Below are 24,431 nucleotides of genomic sequence, written 5' to 3' on the forward strand. Positions count from 1 at the left end.
TTTGCCCATTTGGCCCATATGGAAAAGGCGGCACTGAGATCATGAGCTAAAAACCTTGTTTGGCAGCGATTTTAAGCGTGTTTCGCATGCCACCGATTTTATTAAATTTCTTTTGATTTAATTGAAGGCCGTAACACGAGTTTCTAAAACAAACTGTTAACGTAAAAGTTATTTCGCGTATCAAAGTTAGAACAGATGCTTCACCTATCTCTCTGTTGGTGATTTCTGTTATTCGAAATTTCATATTTCTCCAGAACTCCTTAACAAACTTCCAAAATATTTGATAAATACAACTGGGAAATGGTCATTTCTAATGCGCGCAAATATTTACAGGCCAAATAAATGATTAAAAAAACGCTTTTTGGTGTGGTATTTAATACCAATTAAGAGTTATGGATTTGTTTGATTTACGAGTCTATGCCAACAGCAAACGCGTTCAACATAAAACGTAGTGTGACGTACGTGACACATTTTATTTGAACAAATTTGCTATTCGGCAAACATTCTACGTGTTCTTTGTCGGTTTTACAAAAAAAAAACATAGCTAACGCCGACCCGTACGAAACACCTATTCGTATCAAAAGCCTTTACTGTGAAACTCTTCATTTCTTTTACTTCATTCTCTACTGAAAAGCTATTCGCCCTTTAAAATCACTTACATTATCCACTCTTTGCCTTGTTAGCATATACAAATAAATTGCCGGAGGCAATATAGACAGCCCCGCACGAAGTCAAATTTCATAAATTCCTATTTAAACAGCTATATACCGCCATATTTAACTATATTTCACTATAAATAAACATTTCACAGATGAATATGCTATTATATAGCTCTATATGCCTGTATATGGCTCAATATAGGTGAATTTAGATATATATAGATGTCCATATATGGAATCACTGAAACCCCACACACATAACAAATTATTTCCATGTTAACAGAAACTCTCTAAGTATCATTTTTCCCAAGATATTTCTATTTTACTAAAATCCAATATGGCCGCCGGCAGCCATTTTGTTAGGAGACCGGAAATAGTACCGACGCTTTACATTCGTTAATACCTTTCAAACAAGAAAAAATTCATGAAATTCGGTCAAAATTTACTCGAGATATTGTCAAAATACACCACGTTCACTGTACTTCCGAGTAGCCAGATAAGAGCTCACTCCAAGAGACCTAGCTCACGCTCCGGAGAACATAATTTCAAAAACTTTTTTTCCCTGATTGGTACGGTCAATACCTATCTTATAAAGCTAAAACAGACGAAATATGTGCAAATGTGGCCGACCTACAAGCAAAAACTGCTTGCCGCCCTGTGCCTGGTTCACACCAAGGAGTCTAACTCACGAGTCGGTCATCCGATTTCCATAAACTTTTTAGACCCGTACGAAGTACTGGGGTCTTATAGGTTTACGCATACGTTTGTAACACGTCGAATTGGACTCCCTGAGTAAGGGGAAACCTATTGTGGTTGTCTAGAGATGCCAAATCCGCGAAAAAAAAATGTCCGTCTGTCCGTCTGTCCGTCTGTCTGTCTGCACGATAACTTGAGTAAAACGCATCCGATTTTGAAAATTCTTTTTTTTTCCCGTTTGGTAATGTCAAAAGACAGGCTAAGTTCGAAGATGAGTGATTTTGGATCAACCCCTCCCGAGCTGTGGCCCAATAAGTGCTTTACGGTTTTTCGAAGATATCTCCGGACATTTAAACGTTAAACTTGTAAGTGATACGTCAAATAAAAGGTATTTACAATACCGATCGACAAAAAAAAAGTTTATGGAAATCGGATGACCGACTCGTGAGTTAGACCCCTTGGTGTGGAACAGGCACAGGGCGGCAAGCAGTTTTTGCTTGTAGGTCGGCCACATTTCAACATATTTCGTCTGTTTTAGCTTTATTAGATAGGTATTGACCGTACCAATCAGGGAAAAAAATGTTTATGAAATTATGTTCTCCGGAGCGTGAGCTAGGTCTCTTGGAGTGAGCTCTTATCTGGCTACTCGGAAGTACAGTGAACGTGGTGTATTTTGACAATATCTCGAGTAAATTTTGACCGAATTTCATGAATTTTTTCTTGTTTGAAAGGTATTAACGAATGTAAAGCGTCGGTACTATTTCCGGTCTCCTAACAAAATGGCTGCCGGCGGCCATATTGGATTTTAGTAAAATAGAAATATCTTGGGAAAAATGATACTTAGAGAGTTTCTGTTAACATGGAAATAATTTGTTATGTGTGTGGGGTTTCAGTGATTCCATATATGGACATCTATATATATCTAAATTCACCTATATTGAGCCATATACAGGCATATAGAGCTATATAATAGCATATTCATCTGTGAAATGTTTATTTATAGTGAAATATAGTTAAATATAGCGGTACATAGCTGTTTAAATAGGAATTTATGAAATTTGTCTTCGTACGGGGCTGTCTATATTGCCTCCGGCAATTTAGTTGTATATGATAACAAGGCAAAGAGTGGATAATGTAAGTGATTTTAAAGGGAGAATAGTTTTTCAGCAGAGAAGAAAATGAAGTAAGAGAAATGAAGAGTTTCACATTAAAGGCTTTTGATACGAATAGGTGTTTCGTACGGGTCGGCGTTAGCTATGTTTTTTTTTGTCGATCGGTATTGTAAATATCTTTCATTCGATGTATCATTTACGAGTATAGCGTTTAAATGTCCGGAGATATCTTCGAAAAACCGTAAAGCACTTATTGGGCCACAGCTCGGGAGGGGTCGATCCAAAATCACTCATCTTCGAACTTAGCCTGTCTTTTGACATTACCAAACGGGGAAAAAAAGAATTTTCAAAATCGGATGCGTTTTACTCAAGTTATCCTGCAGACAGACAGACGGACAGACGGACATTTTTTTTCTTGCTGATTTGGCATCTCTGGACAACCACAATAGGTTTCCCCTTACTCAGGGAGTCCAATTCGACGTGTTACAAACATATGCGTAAACCTATAAGACCCCAGTACTTCGTACGGGTCTAAACATAGCTAACGCCGACCCGTACGAAACACCTATTCGTATCAAAAGCCTTTACTGTGAAACTCTTCATTTCTTTTACTTCATTCTCTACTGAAAAGCTATTCGCCCTTTAAAATCACTTACATTATCCACTCTTTGCCTTGTTAGCATATACAAATAAATTGCCGGAGGCAATATAGACAGCCCCGCACGAAGTCAAATTTCATAAATTCCTATTTAAACAGCTATGTACCGCTATATTTACCTATATTTCACTGTAAATAAACATTTCACAGATGAATATGCTATTATATAGATCTATATGCCTGTATATAGCTCAATATAGGTGTATATACATATATATAGATGTTCATATATGGAATGCCTGAAACACCCCACACACATAACAAATTATTTCCATGTTAACAGAAACACTCTAAGTACCATTTTTCCCAAGATATATCACTTTTACTAAAATCCAATATGGCCGCCGGCAGCCATTTTGTTAGGAGACCGGAAATTTTACCGACGCTTTACATTCGTTAATACCTTTCAAACAAAAAAAAAATTCATGAAATTCGGTCAAAATTTACTCGAGATATTGACAAAATACTCCACGTTCACTGTACTTCCGAGTAGCCAGATAAGAGCTCACTCCAAGAGACCTAGCTCACGCTCCGGAGAACATAATTTCAAAAACTTTTTTTTCCCTGATTGGTACGGTCAATACCTATCTAATAAAGCTAAAACAGACGAAATATGTTGAAATGTGGCAAAAACTGCTTGCCGCCCTGTGCCTGTTTCACACCAAGGGGTCTAACTCACGAGTCGGTCATCCGATTTCCATAAACTTTTTTTTTATCGATCGGTATTGTACATACCTTTTATTTGACGTATCACTTACAAGTGTAACGTTTGAATGTCCGAAGATATCTTCGAAAAACCGTAAAGCACTTATTGGGCCACAGCTCGGGAGGGGTCGATCCAAAATCACTCATCTTCGAACTTAGCCTGTCTTTTGACATTACCAAACGGGAAAAAAAGAATTTTCAAAATCGGATGCGTTTTACTCAAGTTATCGTGCAGACGGACGGACGGACAGACGGACATTTTTTTTCTTGCTGATTTGGCATCTCTAGACAACCACAATAGGTTTCCCCTTACTCAGGGAGTCCAATTCGACGTGTTACGGATGTATGCGTAAACGCATAAGACCCCAGTACTTCGTACGGGTCTAAAAACAAAGTTTTTCGCATTTTAAGAACTCGCGACAAATATTTAAATTAATTTGAACGAAAAACTATCAACGCGAAATTCATATTTCATGTGGAACATGCAGTAGCAACTAATGAGCACGGTTTAATCCGGATTCAATGACCTGTTCATTCGAAATGGTAGTGTCGCCATACAGTCCCGGAATTATAAGAGGTTACATGTACAATCAAATTCTCCTTATTCAATCCACATGCATTGCCAACGTTACGACATTTACGTATGTATGTGTATGTATTAAAGCGTGTAAATCGCATGTGGAATGAACAACGTTGATTGGATTGTAATTGTTGAAAATGTAACTTCTTATAATTCTTCCACTGTTCGATTGGCTAGGACTGAAAACACCAGAGCAATTTTGCGTTGATGGGATCGACAATTAAGCTGCATTTTCCATTGCTTAGTCTGTGATTAATAAGCAACATAATTGTCGATGTCGATCCCATCAACGCAAAATTGCGGAGAAGCGACATTTCACAACACGGGAAACATCGTCAGGAACGATATTATCGTTCGAAGATTTTGGTCTTGACGATATTAACGTTTTTCGCACGATATTGTCGTTTTTGAAGGCGATAATGTTAATCTGGGTTAATCGTTATTATCATTTTCTGTGCGATTTTATCGTTATTTTGGACGATATCATAGTCATGGACGATAATTTTTGTGACGGTTATATCTCCTGACAGTTAAACACCACACTTGTACGTCAAATGAAAGGTATTTACAATACGTCACTTTCCACTAAACTTGCAGAATCTTAAAACCATCAACATTGTCATTGATCAAGTATTTTGAATGAGCCACAAAAAATTCATCAACAAGTTATATCCGAACACGTTTCATTCGATTGAACAGATGTGTTAAAGACAAAGCTCCAAGGTCACCGTACACCGAACGAAAGGTGATAGAAGTTTTTTTTTTCGCCGGTCGTCGCGATTTCATCGTAATAAAATTTGGTTGAACCGAAATCGGTGGCAAACCTGATTTTTGTTCTGGGCTGGGTACATTCAAGTCAAAAGAATGTCAAATAAGATAAAAGTGGGAAAGACCTGCAATGCTTAGTCACTCGTTTCGCACACGTGTTACACAAGACTTGCAGAGAAGCAATACGAGCAATACCCTAGAAAGAACGTCGTACCAATGAGACTTTATCAAATAGTCATATCTAACGAGTTACCCAAATCATAAAGGTTAGAGTCAAATTTCGGTTAAAACACTCAATGAGTGTCGCTGATGCAACTTCTAATATTGTCTTTCACTTCATGGAGAAACTTGTTTCATTCCACGACGATCGTTCATAAGTCTAGGTGATTGGGGAGTTTCAGGCTTGCGTGAAGTGACTATTGTTTGTGAAACTCGTTAAAAAAATGTCGCTAAATTTCGTTAAATTTTTCAAATTTAGCAAAATTTCGTTAAATTTGAAAGAACTTCGTTAAATTTCACAAAGTTTCGTTAAATTTCACAAAATTTCGTTAAATTTTTCAAATTTAGCAAAATTTCGTAAAATTTGAAAGAACTTCGTTAAATTTCACAAAGTTTCGTTAAATTTCACAAAATTTCGTTAAATTTTTCAAATTTAGCAAAATTTCGTAAAATTTGAAAGAACTTCGTTAAATTTCACAAAGTTTCGTTAAATTTCACAAAATTTCGTTAAATTTTTCAAATTTTGACAGTTACGATGGGGTCTTGAAAAAGGAGATTTTAGCGATACGTAATTTCTGAACGGCCCCTCAAAAGGTTGAAGATCGCAAAACAATTCCCTAGATTTCTTGCATATAGGTTGACTTTATTGGTTGATTTTATTAGCTTGACATTTTGATAACGAGACAATCAGACTTGCAGCTGCTCTTGAAAAAAAGTCGTCTGATAAAAACGTTAGGTAGAAAGAACAGAGCTGCATAATAACCAGACATCAATCAAAATAGCAAAGCGAATCAAAAGAAATAAGCGTTCGCGACGCAAACAACGTTCTTCTACCGACATTTATCTGATAATTGTTAATCAATCGATAATCCCATAAGGTTTCTTGAATAACAAAATCAAAGTGCCGGCCCATATGAGCACACACGATACGTTTTATCTACTTACAACATACATTTGTCGACGAGAAAATAAAGAATTTAGCGAGAGAAAATAAAAATAGAAAATCCGATGAAAGAAAACGGGTATTGTTGTTTCGTACATGTAAAACCTACCGTCTCCTTAATGTGCTCGTGCCACAGAAATTGGCTGAAATTCCACGATAATGAACTTGAAGTCTTTTTTTAACAACCGAAATTACAATTTTCTATTGATTTTCGTAACTTTCAAGGTGGAAATCTGAAGTTAATGCGGTGTATATTACCACTGTTGCACTATTATCAATTCCAGTAAATTATAGGCACTTTATAGTTCAACCATCAAAATCAGTTACACAACTAGTCGTCTGACGAAATTTAAAACTTTAAACGAAACAATCCACTCAACGATCAATCACTACGGCGGGCTACGCAAAACTAAAATTTCATCTCGACGATCTGACTTCCGTGATCGCAAAATCAATTTTTCATTTAACTTCTTCAATATTTTACCAGTCAAAATATCTCCAGCAAATCATTCGATTCGACGAATTTCCAACAAGCTCAAATTGGTTTGTTAATTTCACTCTAATCAATCGTGACCGACGTTATTGGCGTTTTACAAACAACTGAATTGTTCGAAATGAATTTACGATGAGCGGATTCTCGATGAAAACGTTTTATTTGTGGACACATGAAAAAACAAACAGACCAACAGCAACAAGAAATCGCTTAACTTTACGGACGCAAAGAATATATAAAAATGCGGATGAGCTGTAGGTATCATCCGTCGTGTCGTAGTAAATAATGTCTTGTCTAGGTAAATCGTTACGACAGAGAGAAACGAAACTCTTTTTTTTCGTATAATTTTTCGGTAACAGACGCTATTTATCTACCTATGTGGACTGATTAGAATGTTTGGTGTGTAAAACAGGTGGTATTGGTGGAGTGGGGAACATGTTGAATCAAACATTTCGTTTGAATTAGCATACGACAGGCACGGAAATGATATTGGAGAAAAATAAATGTCTCTTGAACATTCACAGACGTTATCAGAGCACTGAGAAAAACAAATACATGATACATTCGCACTGCATGTATTTAATACGTAGTGGACGTGTTAATACGTTCAGCACGTAAGAACTGCAGCCACTTTCAACTTAGAAATTAGAGCATACCAGCAGCACGAATTATTGCACGTACCTGAGCTATCTCCTAAGAATATTTCTGTGGACGAATGGCAACTTGAAGCAGGTATTATCATGTATGTGTGTGTTGAGTACCAGAGGTTATGCGTTTTTGAGGTAGTTATAACGAGTCAGACTTAAATTATTTGTTGAATAAATTTAAACAGTACTAATCAAAATTTAGTAACCATTGAGTAACTGCGGTGAGAGTGTGTGCGCCAAACTACGTTAATTTCATTTTTTGTGAGATCGTGGGCGACATTTTTCACTCAATTTTCCTATTGTAGTCGACTAAATGAATAGTGCATGTCAGTGCTTGCATAGGTATTTACCTCAAACTTTCTTACACATTGTCCAATCGATAAACTGTTGATCCAGTAGGTATAGATGTTTTTTGGTCGAAAGCTCTCCACGGAATGTTTCAAAACTGTTCAACAGCAATTCGCAGAGCTTTTCACACTTCAAATTAATTTCAGCCGAACTTTTCATTACCATTTCTCTCCACAATTTAATCAAATGCCATTCAACCAAAAGCAAACAAAACACGTCAAACATGCTTGAAACGATATTCTCCATAATACATTACGCAACTGAGATCCAGTGTGTAAAGTGTATGTATGTGTAAATAACAGCACACCGTCTGTTCTGATCTATGTGAATTGAGCGATTTTCGCTTATCAGTAGGCAAGGGAAAATAGCAGAAAATAGTGTAACGTAGTCAGTCCATTCGAACACTCGCCGATTAAACGTGCAATAGATTTTTAGTTTCGTATCAATCGACAAGAACGACAGTTTTCCACTAAAAATCAAAAGTGAATCGCTTTTCCACTCTGTGTTCAAAGCTTCACAACGTTGTGAACCTTGAGAAAACTTACTCAAGCTTGCGTGTGCGATTTCGTCTCTCTTTTTTGTAAGAGAAAATTCCAGAGGACATCGACCCGGTTGGCACACGCTGCTTTTACGTTCTAATGGACATTAATCAATGACATGATGGTGTGTTTAGCTGGTGGTGGTTTGTTGTTGTTGTTGTGTTAATACAGAAGATTCGGTGGAGGATGCGAGAAAAATGAAAAATTGTACGAGATGGGGTTCGATTCAATACCAACGCAATATATGGTAGGTACGTGTTACAAGAGAAATGTGTTGCCGAATTTATTACGTAAGAAAAACGGAGAATTGTTGTTGTTTTTCGATTTAGCTTCAATGGAATGGGGTGCCTTTTTTTGGTATAGTCAGAAATGCACACCGACTGAAGAGAGCCACGATAAGATTAATCCGATGTAAAACCAACACATGCCTATATGTTTAACCTTGACGTTATAATCGAATTTCCATTTAACAATTTTATTTCTTTCGTAATCCTGCAAAGCGAAGAACAAATGTGCAGTAGTGGTAGTGAGAAGCTCCCATCATTCTGTATCTCTTCGAGCAAACTATTCCTCTTTTTAGATGTCATTTGTTCTTGTGAAGGAGATCAAATCTAAATGGTGGTTTGATCAGGTCACGTTCTTAGACTGCTGAGACACCTTCATCAGCTTCCCAAGTCAGCTGAAAGCTACGACAATTCACGTATCTTAACTCCAATGTGAGTTCCTCAATCTCAGTGTTTCTTAAACCTTTGAACCTATCTTTGAACTTGCGTCACATTCCCTTGTTTGCTCAAAGATTTACAAAAGACGAAAGACGAATCAACCCTCATGTCTTGCAATATTGCCAACTGAAATTTGCACTCAGGCACCGACTATATTTGCAGACCCTCTACCACTACTATACAAACCAAACAAAAAAGGTGTATCGGGCGTAGTATACACAGCAAAGTGACAAATAATTATGCAAAATGTGAAGAAAAACATTAAGTGGAAAACACTTGTACGAAATACCATGAAATTGTAAACGAAAAGCACGTTCTGAACACACAGCTTTTTAATATACAGAGAAAGAGAGATTTGGCCGAACGGAGCATGAATGAAAATTGGGTGAGCGAAACGATCGGTGGTGCCGCGGGAGAGAATTTGTTTTCACTCGTTGGTTATACTCATTATGCGTGTTTCAGTTTGTATCTAGATTTCATTCAGTTGAGTTGAATGTTAAGTTCAAGTTGAAGGGAAAATCGTTTCAGGTTGCTCTAGACGGGTGTGTATGTTTTTTTGGTGTGTGTCCTTTTTTCGGTGTATTCTTTTGGGTTTACTTAACCTTGTGCCTTGTGCCCAGGAAAATAGATTTTCCACATTTTTGTGATTGCAAAGTGATAGCCGAATATTGTGTGGAAATTGTGCAAATTGAGTGAAAAGACCGCAAGAAACAGCCGTGTGACGGTGGTAAAACCATCGACTGTTGACATCAAATTCTGGATTGATTTTGCTCACAAAAAAAGGTTCGTAGATATTGACAACGATGATTTTCCGTAGAAGCTTTTTCGATACAATTTTCTCACATCTAAAATGAAAACACTTTGTGTATAACGTCTACGTTCGATCGAACAGCAGCACATGTTTTCGGTGAAACGAAATTTATTCAATTAAATTCATCAAAACATTAGGTTCACAGTTAATTCGAAGTCGGAAAAATTCGAAAATTCAAATCGGTCGAGACATAATTTCTTTCCCAATTACATTTCATTCATTTTCCGATAACACGCTCACCTTACACGCTATCCATATCGTATATCATATTCAATTTCTCGGTGATGTAAGACGAAGGCCTTCTGGTAATTTTCTTCCTGTCGAAGTTGTTCTTAACAAGTTGTGACGCAAGTCCTAAACGAGTGATTGTTGTGGGCGTGATAGGGAGGCTACATTAGGTCGAATAGGCTTTCTTCAGGGATGGTAATGGTATTTGTATGAATCTCTAGTTTCTGCAGCAAATACTTCAAAAAATAACAGGAGAATATTAGAAAACGTTTGTTTCATACTCCGACCATCGAATCCAATCGATCATCATAAAATATCACAAAAATTGTGATATCGGTCACAGGCATTGATGAGAGGAAAAGTTATTTACATGACAAGGGATAACAAGTTGAAAAGTCCGGTTTTCGTGTGAAGTTTGTTGAGCTGAGGCGAACCCCGAGTTTTGTAATACGTTTTACATGCTGTGAGGTCCTGATTCTCTCGTTTCTTCTAGCAATGCAATACGCCATTTTCGACCCTAGGAAATCAAAAGCATAAAGATTTAGATTACGTCCAAAATTGATCGTAACTCTACCTACAGATAGCGACGCGAAGGGAAACTAATTAAATTTTTTTCTCCTGTCAAGTTTGACAGTACAACGAAAGAAACATTTGAATGACATCTCGTCCGCGTTGCTATGTGTAGCTGCAGTAATTCACGCCATAACTGTACTACAAATTTAAAATGGAACGTGATAAATCTAACGCAGCGGTTAATCGCCCCATTCTCATATATGGAGGCGTTGAAATTTATTTTCTCCAATCAAATGCAATTTGAAGATGGCGTTTGTTGACCATCTCTCCGATGACGGTTCAGGTTAGAAATTTTTTATTTTCTCACCTCTTGTTTCTCCCATGGGGTCTAAAACAATGAAAGTCTAGAACAGGTATGGTCGATCGGCGAATTCGTCTTAAACGCACTCACATTTTATGTCAAAATAATATGAAAATGAGTGCGTTTAAGTACGAAAATCAAATTTTTATGTCTTCCGGGCGGACAATAGACCATACCTGTTTTACACTTTCATTGGTCTAAAAGAGATGTTTTCTCTTCGTAACTGTCTCTTTGCGGTTTTGGTAAATAGTGAAACAAATTGATGTACAGTCAGGGGCAGTGAAATTTCGGCATGAACTTGCTTCAACTGTCTTTCAGCTGATCCCGACATACATTTAAAACTGTTTGTACTTGTTTACAAAGTTAAAGTTACTACGCGCACGAGCGTTGTAGGGGTAAAACCTTAAGCAAAGTCATGCTGAAATTTCACTGCCTGTAACTGTATTTGTTTCGTAGATAAAAACGATTTTTCCCGCCACGCACGGATAAAAAATTAAATGTTCACCTCGGGGAGAAATAGGAAGTTCCAACGAGAGCAAAAGATTGCGTCAGGTGAAAATCAATCGTTTTGCATATTGAAATTGTTACATAACTTCTTGGGTATGATCTAATGTAATTAGACACCATAACCTATAATCACTGACGCAGGCCGAAAAATATTTTTGAATGCAAAAATTAAAAAAAAACCGTCTCAACCCATGAGTAATAATAATTGTGCCTATAACAGACCTTAAACCCCAATCGGTCACACGAACCTGCGTCACACTTCTCATTTCCAACGCTTTTCTTATCCAGTCATTTCCATGTACACTTAAAATTTCGTGAGAAGTCCCAGGTGTACCCTAATGCCACGTCTATATAGGTCATGTACCATTGTACCATACGAAAAAAAAAGCCCCAAAAAGAATGAAACTTCACCCCATGTTTGTTCTTTTTCATGTGACTTTTACGTTGATTTCCTTTTCCTTTCTTGTGTGTATACTTACACGTGTGTGTCGTAAAAATAAGGTCAGTCACCATTGATTAATATCACAAAATATTTGGGACGGAAATTGAATTTGTGAGGCAGCGCTATTTTCCTTTGGTAGAATTTTGCATTTATTTTGATGAGATACCGTCATAACAATTGTGTTAGGACTTTTTTGTCTGCACAATTTAAGACGTTGAATTTACTTGTGTCCATTACAAGGAATGCTGTCAATTCAATTTACCTTTCCCTTTAGACCTTTTGCAGTTTTAGCAGATAAATAGTCAGTAAGTGTCAGCGCCATCTGTTGTCATTTCGCTGATTGTAGATATATTGGCGATTTGTAATAAAGGGTGCGACGCGTAGCAGAAAGAACTCGAACGTACTTTTTAACGTAGAATGTGGCGACGACTGTTTGTTGTAAGCAAAACCTAAAGATACTTATGTCTGATATTCAAATGTTTCAAAGTAGAAAGCAGCGTCATCTATTACATTGTGTGTGTAATCAATGTGAGAACATTGTCATTAAGTTGAAGAATCAACTTTAGAATGATAAGAAGGGTAATGAGGAGATTTATTACTAAAAGGTGGAACCAGAAGATGCGTTTCGCAAATATGGTAACTTATTCAAGCTACAAGCGACGCGAAGGAGGCCTAATTCAAAATTTTCTTTTGTTTTACTGTCAAACTTGACAGGAGAACGAAATAAAAAATTGAGCTGTGTGTAGCAGCATGTGCTCTGCTAAAATATGTCTAATGGAATCGCCTCGATCTTCTTGACGTGTTCACCACTTTTCTATAGCTGTATATGGCGCTGTTGTAGTTTTCAGGATCAAGAAACGACCGGATGAGTCGCTCTATTTTCGAGTGATTTAACTTCAGTATATCCATAAAATGTCATAGCTGTGAAGTTGGTTCACAAAAAATTGGAGCGCTGGGCCTCAATTCTCATGCCGTTCGTAACTTGACAGCTCTTATTGGATTTTATGCACGCAACTGTCAAGTTACGAATTCTTAGCGTTACGAATGCTACGAGAATCGTCGCCCTGACATTAATAATTTTATGACGAAATGTACTAGAATTATACGAAAATCTATTACATTTGAGCTTATGTTTCCAAGCAACATTTCCCTATTCAGCTATGGAAACAAGGCTTCAGGTAAGGCTGTAGTCTTTAGGGTAAACTAGTACGTCGTCACATGCCGTTTTCTTCAATATTTGAAATTCTTGCAGTACGAACGCCTGAACGAAACTTCTCATTGTAAACGTACCAAATCAACCAACCAACAAAATAAAAACGGCAAAGTTCAACACGGAACGGCAGCAATAAAAATGTAATTTCGAAATCGTTACTTGTGCTTTACAGCTTGTTACAAAATTGCGAAAATATCGACGAAAATACCGTTTCACGTACACGTTTCATATACACACACACTTACGTAAATGTACGCTAAACCCTTCGTTCCCAACCGAACCAAGTGTTACAATTTCATTAAAATCATGTAAAACATTTTAACTTAATTCGAAAACATGGTTGGCAATGGGGAACCATAAATTCAATAGAACGAAAATTAATGCGTGAAGCTCCTTCTCATAGAAAACACCACATTTGTACACAGCAGTTCATTCAACCCTTAGTCATTCTTAAGCTCCACTTTCTCCCCGCAGATATGACGATGCTTTTTAGATAGAAATGTTTGTGTTGTTGTTGTATACATGACAGCAGTTAGCGCATTTTTCATAGCAATAACGTCCCTGTAACAACCACCATCAATGCAAATAATATCATCCATCTATCCGAACTATGTGCATGATGTAGAACAAACTTTACGGCGGTGGTGACATAAAATAACGCAGAGAGACTATAGACAGTGACAAAAATGCCGATTTAATTCGATTTTCTGTTGGGGTTTTTCTGATGGTTGGAGAAAAGCAAATTTCATGGCAGGGAGAAGTGAAACGGCCTTTAAGCATCAAACCAAATTTCTAGTCTGAAAATTTGCATTTGTCGTCGGCGTTGTATATTCACAATTTATATGTTGGGCGGCATATGCAGATTGGATTAAGTTGAATCATTGCTATATTGGTGGTCATGAAATTCACATCAATTGGACGGGGATTTGGGGGGACAAATGAAGGAATAGTGCGGTCTAGTTCGTAAATATTGGAATGGTGGAACGTGATTTTATGTCACTGGCTTCGCTGGCTCCCGAACTTTGATTCTTCTGGGCTAGTGGTTCTGTATGCGCTTGTGAGGTTTTTATCAATTAAAATACAGGATTTCGATAGAGTTGATGAAATGTGGTGAATGTTGGAAACGTATTTCAACATTGCGAAAACTCTCTTAAGATCGTCTCGAATTCACCTGAAGCAGAAGCTTAGGTTCTGTGTGTTTATGTGGATTTGTATTACCTTCAGCTGTTTATGTTTGCTATTGCGGTTCTTCCATCAACTCCGCTCTTATTTACAGCTTATAATCTCCGGTGATGTTTGTGCGGAGATCGCCAATGTCAAATTTTGTTGCGAAACGACAATAAGGCTGGTTTTACTGTAGCACGAACGCACACACTCACATTTCTGATCATGTTTTGAGATTACTTTCATTTCGTTTATGATTCGACAGATTTGTACATGCACAAATGTATGACCAACCCCTTTGCAGACCAGTTGTTAAATACTATTCGGAATCATCTCTTACAACACCCACGCTTGACCCTATCTGATATTGGAGCGATCTTTCGATCTTTGTATGAAGGACGGGCAATGAACGGCTCTCTACACTATTTTGTTCATAAAACGTCAGAAGGACTTTTTCGAGCCACAAAAAGCATATAATGGAAGAGGGATACATACGACATGTAGAAGAAAAACGTAGGCTAAAAGAGCATGTGTAGGTAACACTGATTTTGAGCTAGTTGCATGTCAGAATCAGTGTTACCAAAACAGGTTCTTTTGTCCCACGTATTTGTGATCACGTTTGAGGTTGAGAGATTACTTTCATTTCGTTTATGATTCGCCAGGTTTGTACATGTACAAATTTATGACCAACCCCTTTCCAGGTTGGTTATTTAGTTGCCAAATACTGTTTTAATTTCTCTTATACACACACAAACCAGGCCTGGTCATATGTGATATAAGTCGATGCCTGAAGGCCTTTCGATCTTTGTATGAAGGACGAGCAATGAAGAGTTTTACACAAAATTCTTTCCGAACGGCTTTTTGGAGCCAGTCCAACTGTACAAGCCTGACAAACTATTACCAAAAATGCCGGCAACTGATAACAACTCCGTTATCTTGCAATCTTGCTAACTAGCCCGGCTCAACGCAGGTCGAACCAATTAAACCGGCGAAGAGCCAATTGAATTTTAATCATTATTCCCATCAGCCAGTACGAGTCAACATCATAATAACAATCAAAATAGCATAATATCGAAGAGCAAGGTCGTAGAACCATAAATTTTTTGTTTCATTTAAATGTGTAGCAAGACGACGACGACGTAATCATTTGAAATAGTTTAACAAACTAGCAAAAGTTGAATGGTTTCATTTCATCTCTCTGTTTACATTAAAATGTTGTAACGAAACCAACGAAACACACAAATTTATGATTCGAAATTATTTGCTTGTCTATATGGTGTGCTGACTTTTCGCGCTGACTACATCAATGCTATATTTCTATTTAATGTTAATTATTCAAATAAACATCGTGCTTCTCAGTATATGAACTCGGTGCTTTTTATATCATTTGTATCTGCTGTTACCATACACAATACACTATGCACAGCGTCTTGTTCAGTTTGGTGACATCGAAATTACAATTCAATTTGCTGAGGTTGATAATTCCACTCATTTCATCGAAGAAAACGTCTGACGAAATGATTCAATCGAAATTAATTGATTTCCATATGCCATCACAACACATTGTTTCTCTTACCTAGGGACGAAAACGATCTATTTCCGTCCGCATGCTTAACAACTCGTCCAATATAGGCATATTTGGGCCATAGTTATGTAAGGTCGCTACAGATGTTGCCGTGGTAAAACGTAGACCAACGTAGGCTCATGAATTTTAATGAAATGAACGATTTTCGATATGGCACGCGTACACGAACCTTTTTGCGTTGTCACATTATAAAGCGGGAAAGTAGGAAACGATGAAAAAGCAATACTGAGGTGGAAGAGAAAACATAGCTAACGCCGACCCGTACGAAACACCTATTCGTATCAAAAGCCTTTAATGTGAAACTCTTCATTTCTCTTACTTCATTTTCTTCTCTGCTGAAAAACTATTCTTCCTTTTAAATCACTTACATTATCCACTCTTTGCCTTGTTATCATATACAATTAAATTGCCGGAGGCAATATAGACAGCCCCGTACGAAGACAAATTTCATAAATTCCTATTTAAACAGCTATATACCGCTATATTTACCTATATTTCACTGTAAATAAACATTTCACAGAGGAATATGCTATTATACAGCTCTATATGCCTGTATATAGCTCAATATAGCTGTATATAGGTATATATAGATGTCCGTATATGGAATCCCTGAAACCCCTCACACATAACACATTATTTCCATGTTAACAGAAACTCTCTAAGTACCATTTTTCCCAAGATATATCACTTTTATTAAAATCCAATATGGCCACCGGCAGCCATTTTGTTAGGAGACCGGAAATTTTACCGACGCTTTACATTCGTTAATACCTTTCAAACAAAAAATTCATGAAATTCGGTCAAAATTTACTCGAGATATTGTCAAAATACACCACGTTCACTGTACTTCCGAGTAGCCAGATAAGAGCTCACTCCAAGAGACCTAGCTCACGCTCCGGAGAACATAATTTCATAAAAAAAAATTTCCCTGATTGGTACGGTCAATACCTATCTAATAAAGCTAAAACAGACGAAATATGTTCAAATGTGGCCGACCTACAAGCAAAAACTGCTTGCCGCCCTGTGCCTGTTCCACACCAAGGGGTCTAACTCACGAGTCGGTCATCCGATTTCCATAAACTTTTTTTTTGTCGATCGGTATTGTAAATACCTTTTATTTGACGTATCACTTACAAGTTTAACGTTTAAATGTCCGGAGATATCTTCGAAAAATCGTAAAGCACTTATTGGGCCACAGTTCGGGAGGGGTCGATCCAAAATCACTCATCTTCGAACTTAGCCTGTCTTTTGACATTACCAAACGGGAAAAAAAAGAATTTTCAAAATCGGATGCGTTTTACTCAAGTTATCGTGCAGACAGACAGACAGACAGACAGACAGACGGACATTTTTTTTTTCGCGGATTTGGCATCTCTAGACAACCACAATAGGTTTCCCCTTACTCAGGGAGTCCAATTCGACGTGTTACAAACGTATGCGTAAACCTATAAGACCCCAGTACTTCGTACGGGTCTAAAAAATGTTTTCATGAAAATCTTAATCTTCCGAAAGCCTGACATGTGAGATTGATTGTAATGGTTCGTGATACACATGCATGATTCTGGTGACTGATGGTGGATGTATATTGGTGGAATGATATTTTTGCAGGAAAAGTTTTCCGGAATGTTAGTTTGATTGTGTTTGAGTTGAACGAAGTTTGATTGAAATTGGAGCTGAAGCATCAAAGCTGAACTCATCAATTATTTTCAGCAACTCTAACACATGTAAGTTGCGATGAATCACTTCAATCGAGTGCGTCACAAGATGCATATCACATTGTCACATATCGTTATAATACATCAAGTCCAAGGTTATTCGAAATGTCAAAAATCATCCACAGAGAACCTAACCTGAAAATATGCGCAGTGAAAATGAGCAGGCACATTTCATGGTTTTCTTGTAAAGTAAAGAGCTCAAACATTTACGCCACACAATAAACAGTTCTAATTTCATCTTTTCACACTTTGGAAATTTATTGAGCTTAACGTTTTCAGTGTTCCCAACAAAACAGAAGCGGCAGCTCAATAATTTCAATTATTTTCCCAGAGTTGACGTTAGAGTATTCTATGGATGACGATACTGCTGTCAGTGTTCGGTCTTACAGTTAATCGGACTTGATTTATAGGTCTGTCCCAAGGCCTTGCGAATTGTCAAATTTCATCCATAGAGACATAACTTCATAAATATTTATATGAAAACCGATCTCTGTGGATGAAATCGTGTTCGTTCGGCCAGTCAAAATTCGTGTTTACAATTACTTGGAACAAATCTATTGGAATGGTTGTTCGTATAATCTTCGGGACTTGTCGTACCGAATCAAGTTTACTTAACATCACATGTCATGGTGTGTGTCAGGGACTTTATGTTCATATGTATGTGCTGAATATGTCGGACACACTTTTTTCAGATCGTAGAGGGATTGCTTCATACGCGAGAGGCGTCAAGGTTCTGAACGAGCCTTACTAGATTTTTCTTCGTTTCTTTTCTTCTCGAAAAATGCAATTATTGAGATCGTCAGAGGTTGATCACTCTTCATCATAGAAATTCCAAATTTCAATTTAATTTCTCGTGCCGTTGAGTCTTCATCCAAAAGTAACTGAAGTATTCTCGGATTCACCAAAGTAAAACAACTTGTGTCTTTTCCACAAAATCATTTATTTGCACAAAGTGAATATTAACAGAGATCATTCGGCGACTAAAAACGAATGTGCGTCGTCCTACCAAAGCACACAATTTTAAGGGTACGTTTTGCACTGCCCGACTTTGATCGAGCGTTGACAATTTTGGACCGCAGTCTTGTGTCAATCATAAAGAAATTCCTTACATTTAGATCAAGTATCTCTAGATCAGCCAGGCTGGTAACCAGATGGACTAGGGGAATATGAACGACTACATCCGACGTTATCGACAATTCCTTCAATTGCTTCAAATGCTCTAGTGAACATAAATCTGAGAACTGTACACAACCGAGAATTCGTAGGGTTTCTAACCGGCTCAGATGTGACATGGCCGTTACTATCTCATTATCACAACAAATGCGAACCAATTCAAGTTCTCTCAATGACTGTAAATGACTTAGCTCTTGCATGAATCGAATCGCATTTGGATCATTGGCAATGACGAGTTTCTCCAAGTTCTTCAGTGATGAAAGACTCCTATACGTTTTGGAATTGTGTCTGCCCCGTCTGCCCGCATTGGTGCTGACCGCCAATGCTCGTAACTCACTACAATTCTGTGCAATTATTGGCAGTAGATCGGAGTGATCATCTTTGCTCAACAGCTGTATACGTTCCATCGACTTGTGACGCGAAATAAAAATGTCCAAATTGTAATTGATCGAGCCGCTCAAATGTCCACACATGAAGTTCGTTAAATTGGAAAATGTGTGCTGGAAGATCTCTTCCTTGTTTGGTACGTTGTCGTTTACGTGTAAAGTATGCAAAGATGTGCAGCTGGCAAATAAGTCTGCAGCATCACCTTCAAAAGAACAATTGGATATCCGCAGTTCTTTCAGATTGCTGAACACCGCTCTCATGGTCTTCGTCTCATTTTCGCCAATCTTGTAATTACTAAGATAGAGCCGTTCCAACGTTCCGCTACAACATTGAATTATCGACCTAAATCTACGAGCAGAACATGCGCTGTCTTCATTGCTTCCATCCATCGATAAGTATGACATCTGCGATCCAAAATTTACCAACAATCGCTCTGTCTCATCGACATCGGCTGCATCTACTTTAATAGCCGACTTCGAGTATTTTCGTGAAAATGTTTCGTTTGTGACTGCTTCCAGCCGATTGATTTTGCAAATCGCTGACAATTCCGCCAACGAACATAAATCGCTGTTCGTTAGATGAGTGCATATCTTGCGGAGGCAGTCATCGTTCAGATCCATGAACTCTGTACCGGTGGCATTGGTCAATTCGATTCGCAATTCGTCGTTCGTTGCCGGTTCGTCTTGATGGCAATGCTTAGCAATTCTCACTTCTACGCTATGGCCAGCAATCACATGATGTTTCATCGTGAATGCTTTTGCGGCTGCTCTGGCATCGTCGAATTTCACAAATCCAAACGAATCGGCGGCACGGACATGAAGCCGTGCACTCTGGACAGAGCCGAACACAGAAAAGTAGTCAAAGAGAAGATCGGCTTGAAACTAAGAAGAAAAGGAAACAATGAATGCAGGCCAGGTGTGCAATTTGACCGAGAAAATGCTTACGGCTCGCGGCATCGAATTCAGTAATAGCGTTTTGACGGCGAATCCATCCTCAGTGCAGAAGATTTTGTCATTCATTTTGTACGCCGAAATGAAACTCTTTTTGACGTTGTGTACGAGTTAAGTAAAATAGACGCGAGACACAAAACAAAATGCTGATCACACTTCAAACAAACATACACACGTGATAGGCGAACGCGCTGATGTGACACTTAAATGACAGCTGAACTGTCAAAATGCTGAATAGATCAATGTAAACAAGCGCTGATAAACATGGTAGCCAGAGTATTTCAGGAGCTCGTTCAGAAGCTAAAATTGACGGGGAAGATTGAAATAAAGTTAAATTAGTGGCACGGTTTTGACACTTTTCGTGCAGAAACATGGTCGTAAACTCAGATTTAGATACAAAACAATTGCTTCATTTAAATCTCATAACTTCCATGGAAAGTTAAGTCAGTCGTGAAATGAAATTTTGATAGAAAATGTACTAGTGAAAAACGTGACAGATCAGAAGGTCTTTACATTTTCTGTGAATTTATTTAAATGTCACTAAAAGTATCTCAACACATAAAGATTCCGCAAAATCAAATAAAAATATTTTGTTTGCTATTAAGACTAGTACACAGTTCGTGGAAGATGTCTGAAAAATGCTTGAAAGAGACCCATGCAAATGATACAAAAATGTAATGATCCATCTGTCAAACATCTTTCATGTAAGATGTCAACGCTATCTCATCTCAAAAATAGCGAAAAGTGCCAAGTTAATGACAACTCACATTCAAATTTGCAGTGATGCACTAAGTAATACAACGCTGCTGAAACAGTTAAACATAGCCTGTTATTGACACTTTAGGTGTAAGCAAAGACCACGGTACGTCAAAAACATATGGAAAAACTAGAGAGAGAGAGAGAAATGAGATGACAGTTTTGTGATCTTTTCTTTTTCAAGGAAAAGCGACGCCCTCTACAGTGTAGCTAAAGCGCCAACAATATCCACGCTTTTAAACCATTATTGCAATGGTAGCAATGGTAGCAAAGGTATTAAATGGAGTGTAGTAATTTGACACACCGAATATTCAATTATACCAGATGCTTTGACACTGTTCATATATCCACAACAGAAATTCGTCAAATTTCTCCATATAACAGGGAATTTACGCGCCGGTCACGCAATAAAGTCTGATTGAATGTCCCAACAAAATAATGAAGGAACTCTTATCGGTCACACCATCTGAAATTAAATTAGCTTTTTGCGAGAGGCTCCCAGCCAAAATCTTTTTAATTATCGAGCCAGTTGGAATCGTTGGAATGTACAATGGAATTTCACTCACCCTCCCACAATCGTTTCGACAACAGAAAAGCCAATGATAATAATCATCAAACTTAATCACATCGAAACACAAATTGTTTCGTTGGTCGGGTCGTGGGCTGTGCGTGTAGACAATTTTTTTTTTCATAATTACGACGATTAAAAATGAATGGAAAAATAAAACTTATTTACATGTTACAATGGTTCTACAATACAGTCGGATCGGCTCTGCATGGCTTGTACCACACTTGGTCGGAATATTTCACATGTCTAGCCGTACCTCTAAAAACCCCATAAATTATTCACGAAGCTTTGAAGTCCTCACTCAGACATACAATAAACAAAAAGTCTTTGCTTAAACAAAAGGCAAAATATTTTTCATTTTTTACGTTATACACAACACAACCACGTATACTTATGCGTCTCTTTTGATTCCCAAACCATTTTTTTTAACTTTTAAAATATTTTTAAAACTTTGCATTTACTTTAATCTCGTTTCTGTCTATTGGAAAGAAGCTACACAATCGACGCTTATGCTTATATGCACAGGTTATACTGTGGTGTAAAACAAAGGGGGCAGATGACAATACACGATACTATAGCACTACTAGCTCAGAGCTCTGTGATTTTCATAACAAAAATATTTCTTCCCATTAGTCAAACTTAACTCAAGATAAGTTTCTACTTTCTGTGGGCTTTGTTTGTTTCCATCGTTTTATATTCGTTCCACATGTATTCCAGCACGCATAATAGTACATTTTCTACCTTGGTGTATATTTCGAGAATAACTTCGTATGTACAATTGTATATAACGAGCGTCAGCGAGTGTATATACAATTGTACATAAGAAGTTATTCTCGAAATATACACCAAGGTAGAACAATGTTTTATCTCCTGCAAGCTGATATTTCATACATTATGCTGAAAACAAACGAGGTGTTCAAAACTTGTTTTGGTCCTTGTTTTCATGACGAAATTGTCGCAACTGTCAATTAAAGTTAGAAATTTCTCTATCGAAAATTGCGATTGCTGCATTTGTCAATGAAAACTAGGACCAAAATACGTTTTCAATGTCTCGTTTGTTTTCAGCATTAGCGAAATAACCACAAAAATTTGGATTTAAAATTAATTAATTAAGCATGTTGTTTTAAAACGCATTCACAACAAAAAAAACATCATACAGAGAATCCTTAATTTACTTACTCACACACATATACTATCCACCTCAACATTTCGTTCAAATCACATCATTCCGACTACTCTGATTATTTGATCGATGTAGAAGTGACTAACGAACCACTACCGACACCAATTGCATCGCGTTATGTGATTTGTTGGCGTAGTGGTCAGCATGTTTGGTCGATATGCTGCTGGTCCCGTGTTCGCTTCCGCCGTTCGGCGATTTTTAACCCCGTACGAAGTACGAAGGGGCTTATAGGATTACGATGCCGTGTGTAATTGATGGAATTCGAAGCAGACGGTAAGGGGAAAGTATTTGCCTATGTTCATAGATGACGAATCCGCAATAAAAATTTTGTCCGTCCGTCCGTCTGTCACGTCGATATCTTGAGTAAATCAAATCCGATATCAAAAATTTTTTCCCTGAAAGGTAGTTGAAATAGTGAGGCTAAGTTCGAAGATGGGCGATTTTGGGTCGACCCTTCCGGAGCTGGGGCCCAATAAGTGCGTAACTGTTTTTCGACTATATCTCCAGACATTTAAGCGCTACACTTGTAAGTGATACGTCAAATGAAAGGTATTTACAATACCGATCGACAAAAAAAAAGTTTATGGAAATCGGATGACCGACTCGTGAGTTAGACCCCTTGGTGTGAACTAGGTACAGGGCGGCAAGCCGTTTTTGCTTGTAGGTTGGCCAAATTTGAACGTATTTAGATGGATTTTGCTTTATTAGATAGGTATTGACCGTACCAATCAGGGAAAAAAAAGTTTATGAAATTCGATTCACCGGAGCGTGAGCTAGGTCTCTTGGAGTGAGCTCTTATCCGGCTACTCGGCCGTACAGTGAAGGTGGTGTTTTTTGTTAATATCTCGAGTAAATTTTGACCGAATTTCAAATTTTTTTTTGTTTGAAAGGTACTAACGAATGTAAAGCAGCCGTACTACTTTCCACCTCCTAACAAAATGGCCGTCGGCCGCCATTTTGGATTTTTGTAAAATCAATATAAATCGGTGAAAATGATACTTACTTAATTTTAGGTCAATTCGAAATTTGTGTCACATTTGAAAGGAACGTCGTACGGGGCTTCGTAATTGCGCTATGCGCAATTTTTAAGACGTACACATTTCATAAGAATTTTAAGAAGACGAACTAGGCTCACGTACGCAATAGATGTACGGGTTTGTACGGGGCTCAGTCGCAGCAAACGCTCCGACAGTTCTGACGGCTCGTTTTTTTTTTTCAAATATGTAGATGGAAAGTAAATTTACCCTAGGTGGGTTATGTGTGAATTATCCAATCGTATAGGCTGTGGTTATGTATGTGTTTGTGTTTATATGCAGAAACGCGTAATGTATGAAATATCAGCTTGCAGGAGATAAATCTCTTTACTTTTCTTCCATTTCACAATTACTAGTGACTCTCTAATGACTCTCTTTACGTTTCTCTTGTTGAATGAATAGATTGTGTGATCTGTTCAGTACTGCCGCAGTTTAGTACGCTTTAGTAAAGCGCTGCCGGAGAGTCTGTATATACAATAAAATCTCATATGAGTGTGCGTAACTTGGTCCGTAAAATCATAACTTGTGTTGATGCGTGTGGGAAGGTTCTATTTCGAGCCGACACGAAAAAATAGTGAAAAAATGTGTCGACTATTTCACTCAATGTACTACAAAAACATTTTTCTGCACAAAAACTAAAGTGCAGCTGATTTCGTCGTCTACGACTCATCAGTGCACCTTATCTAAACCATGTCTAGAAGCTACTGTTGCAGTTATTGTTAGACCATTTTTCTGACAGCCATATCGGAACA

The 24,431-nt window shown here is 37.7% G+C and overlaps 3 protein-coding genes across 6 annotated transcripts in view; 1 reads left to right on the forward strand and 2 right to left on the reverse strand.

Moving 5' to 3' along the window:
* LOC119083767 (facilitated trehalose transporter Tret1-like) overlaps nt 1–21,934 on the reverse strand; it is a 44,050-nt gene extending 22,116 nt beyond the window's left edge. The window contains exons 1-2 of one of the 4 annotated variants that reach the window (XM_037193552.1): nt 21,924–21,934; nt 6,437–6,455 (exon numbers count right to left, since the gene is read on the reverse strand). The gene's annotated coding sequence lies outside the window, so the exon portion shown is untranslated. Of the gene's footprint in view, nt 1–6,436; nt 6,788–6,824; nt 7,057–21,923 lie in introns of those variants that run through there. The other 3 variants (XM_037193553.1, XM_037193551.1, XM_037193550.1) reach the window with 3 other exon arrangements.
* The window catches only part of LOC119083766 (kelch-like protein 17), a 38,028-nt gene continuing 23,163 nt past the window's right edge, over nt 9,567–24,431 (forward strand). Inside the window, exon 1 of the mRNA XM_037193549.1 lies at nt 9,567–9,869. The gene's annotated coding sequence lies outside the window, so the exon portion shown is untranslated. The remainder of the gene's footprint in view (nt 9,870–24,431) is intronic.
* LOC119083918 lies at nt 18,609–20,346 on the reverse strand. The gene is made up of 2 exons (XM_037193730.1): nt 20,133–20,346; nt 18,609–20,069 (listed from the first exon to the last, which is right to left on the reverse strand). Exons 1-2 carry the CDS (start codon nt 20,205–20,207, stop codon nt 18,609–18,611), a joined length of 1,536 nt encoding a protein of 511 aa, XP_037049625.1. The 5' UTR covers nt 20,208–20,346.

The sequence above is a fragment of the Bradysia coprophila genome, unplaced genomic scaffold (genome assembly GCF_014529535.1).
Source record: "Bradysia coprophila strain Holo2 unplaced genomic scaffold, BU_Bcop_v1 contig_70, whole genome shotgun sequence".
Taxonomy (NCBI): Eukaryota; Metazoa; Arthropoda; class Insecta; order Diptera; family Sciaridae; genus Bradysia; species Bradysia coprophila.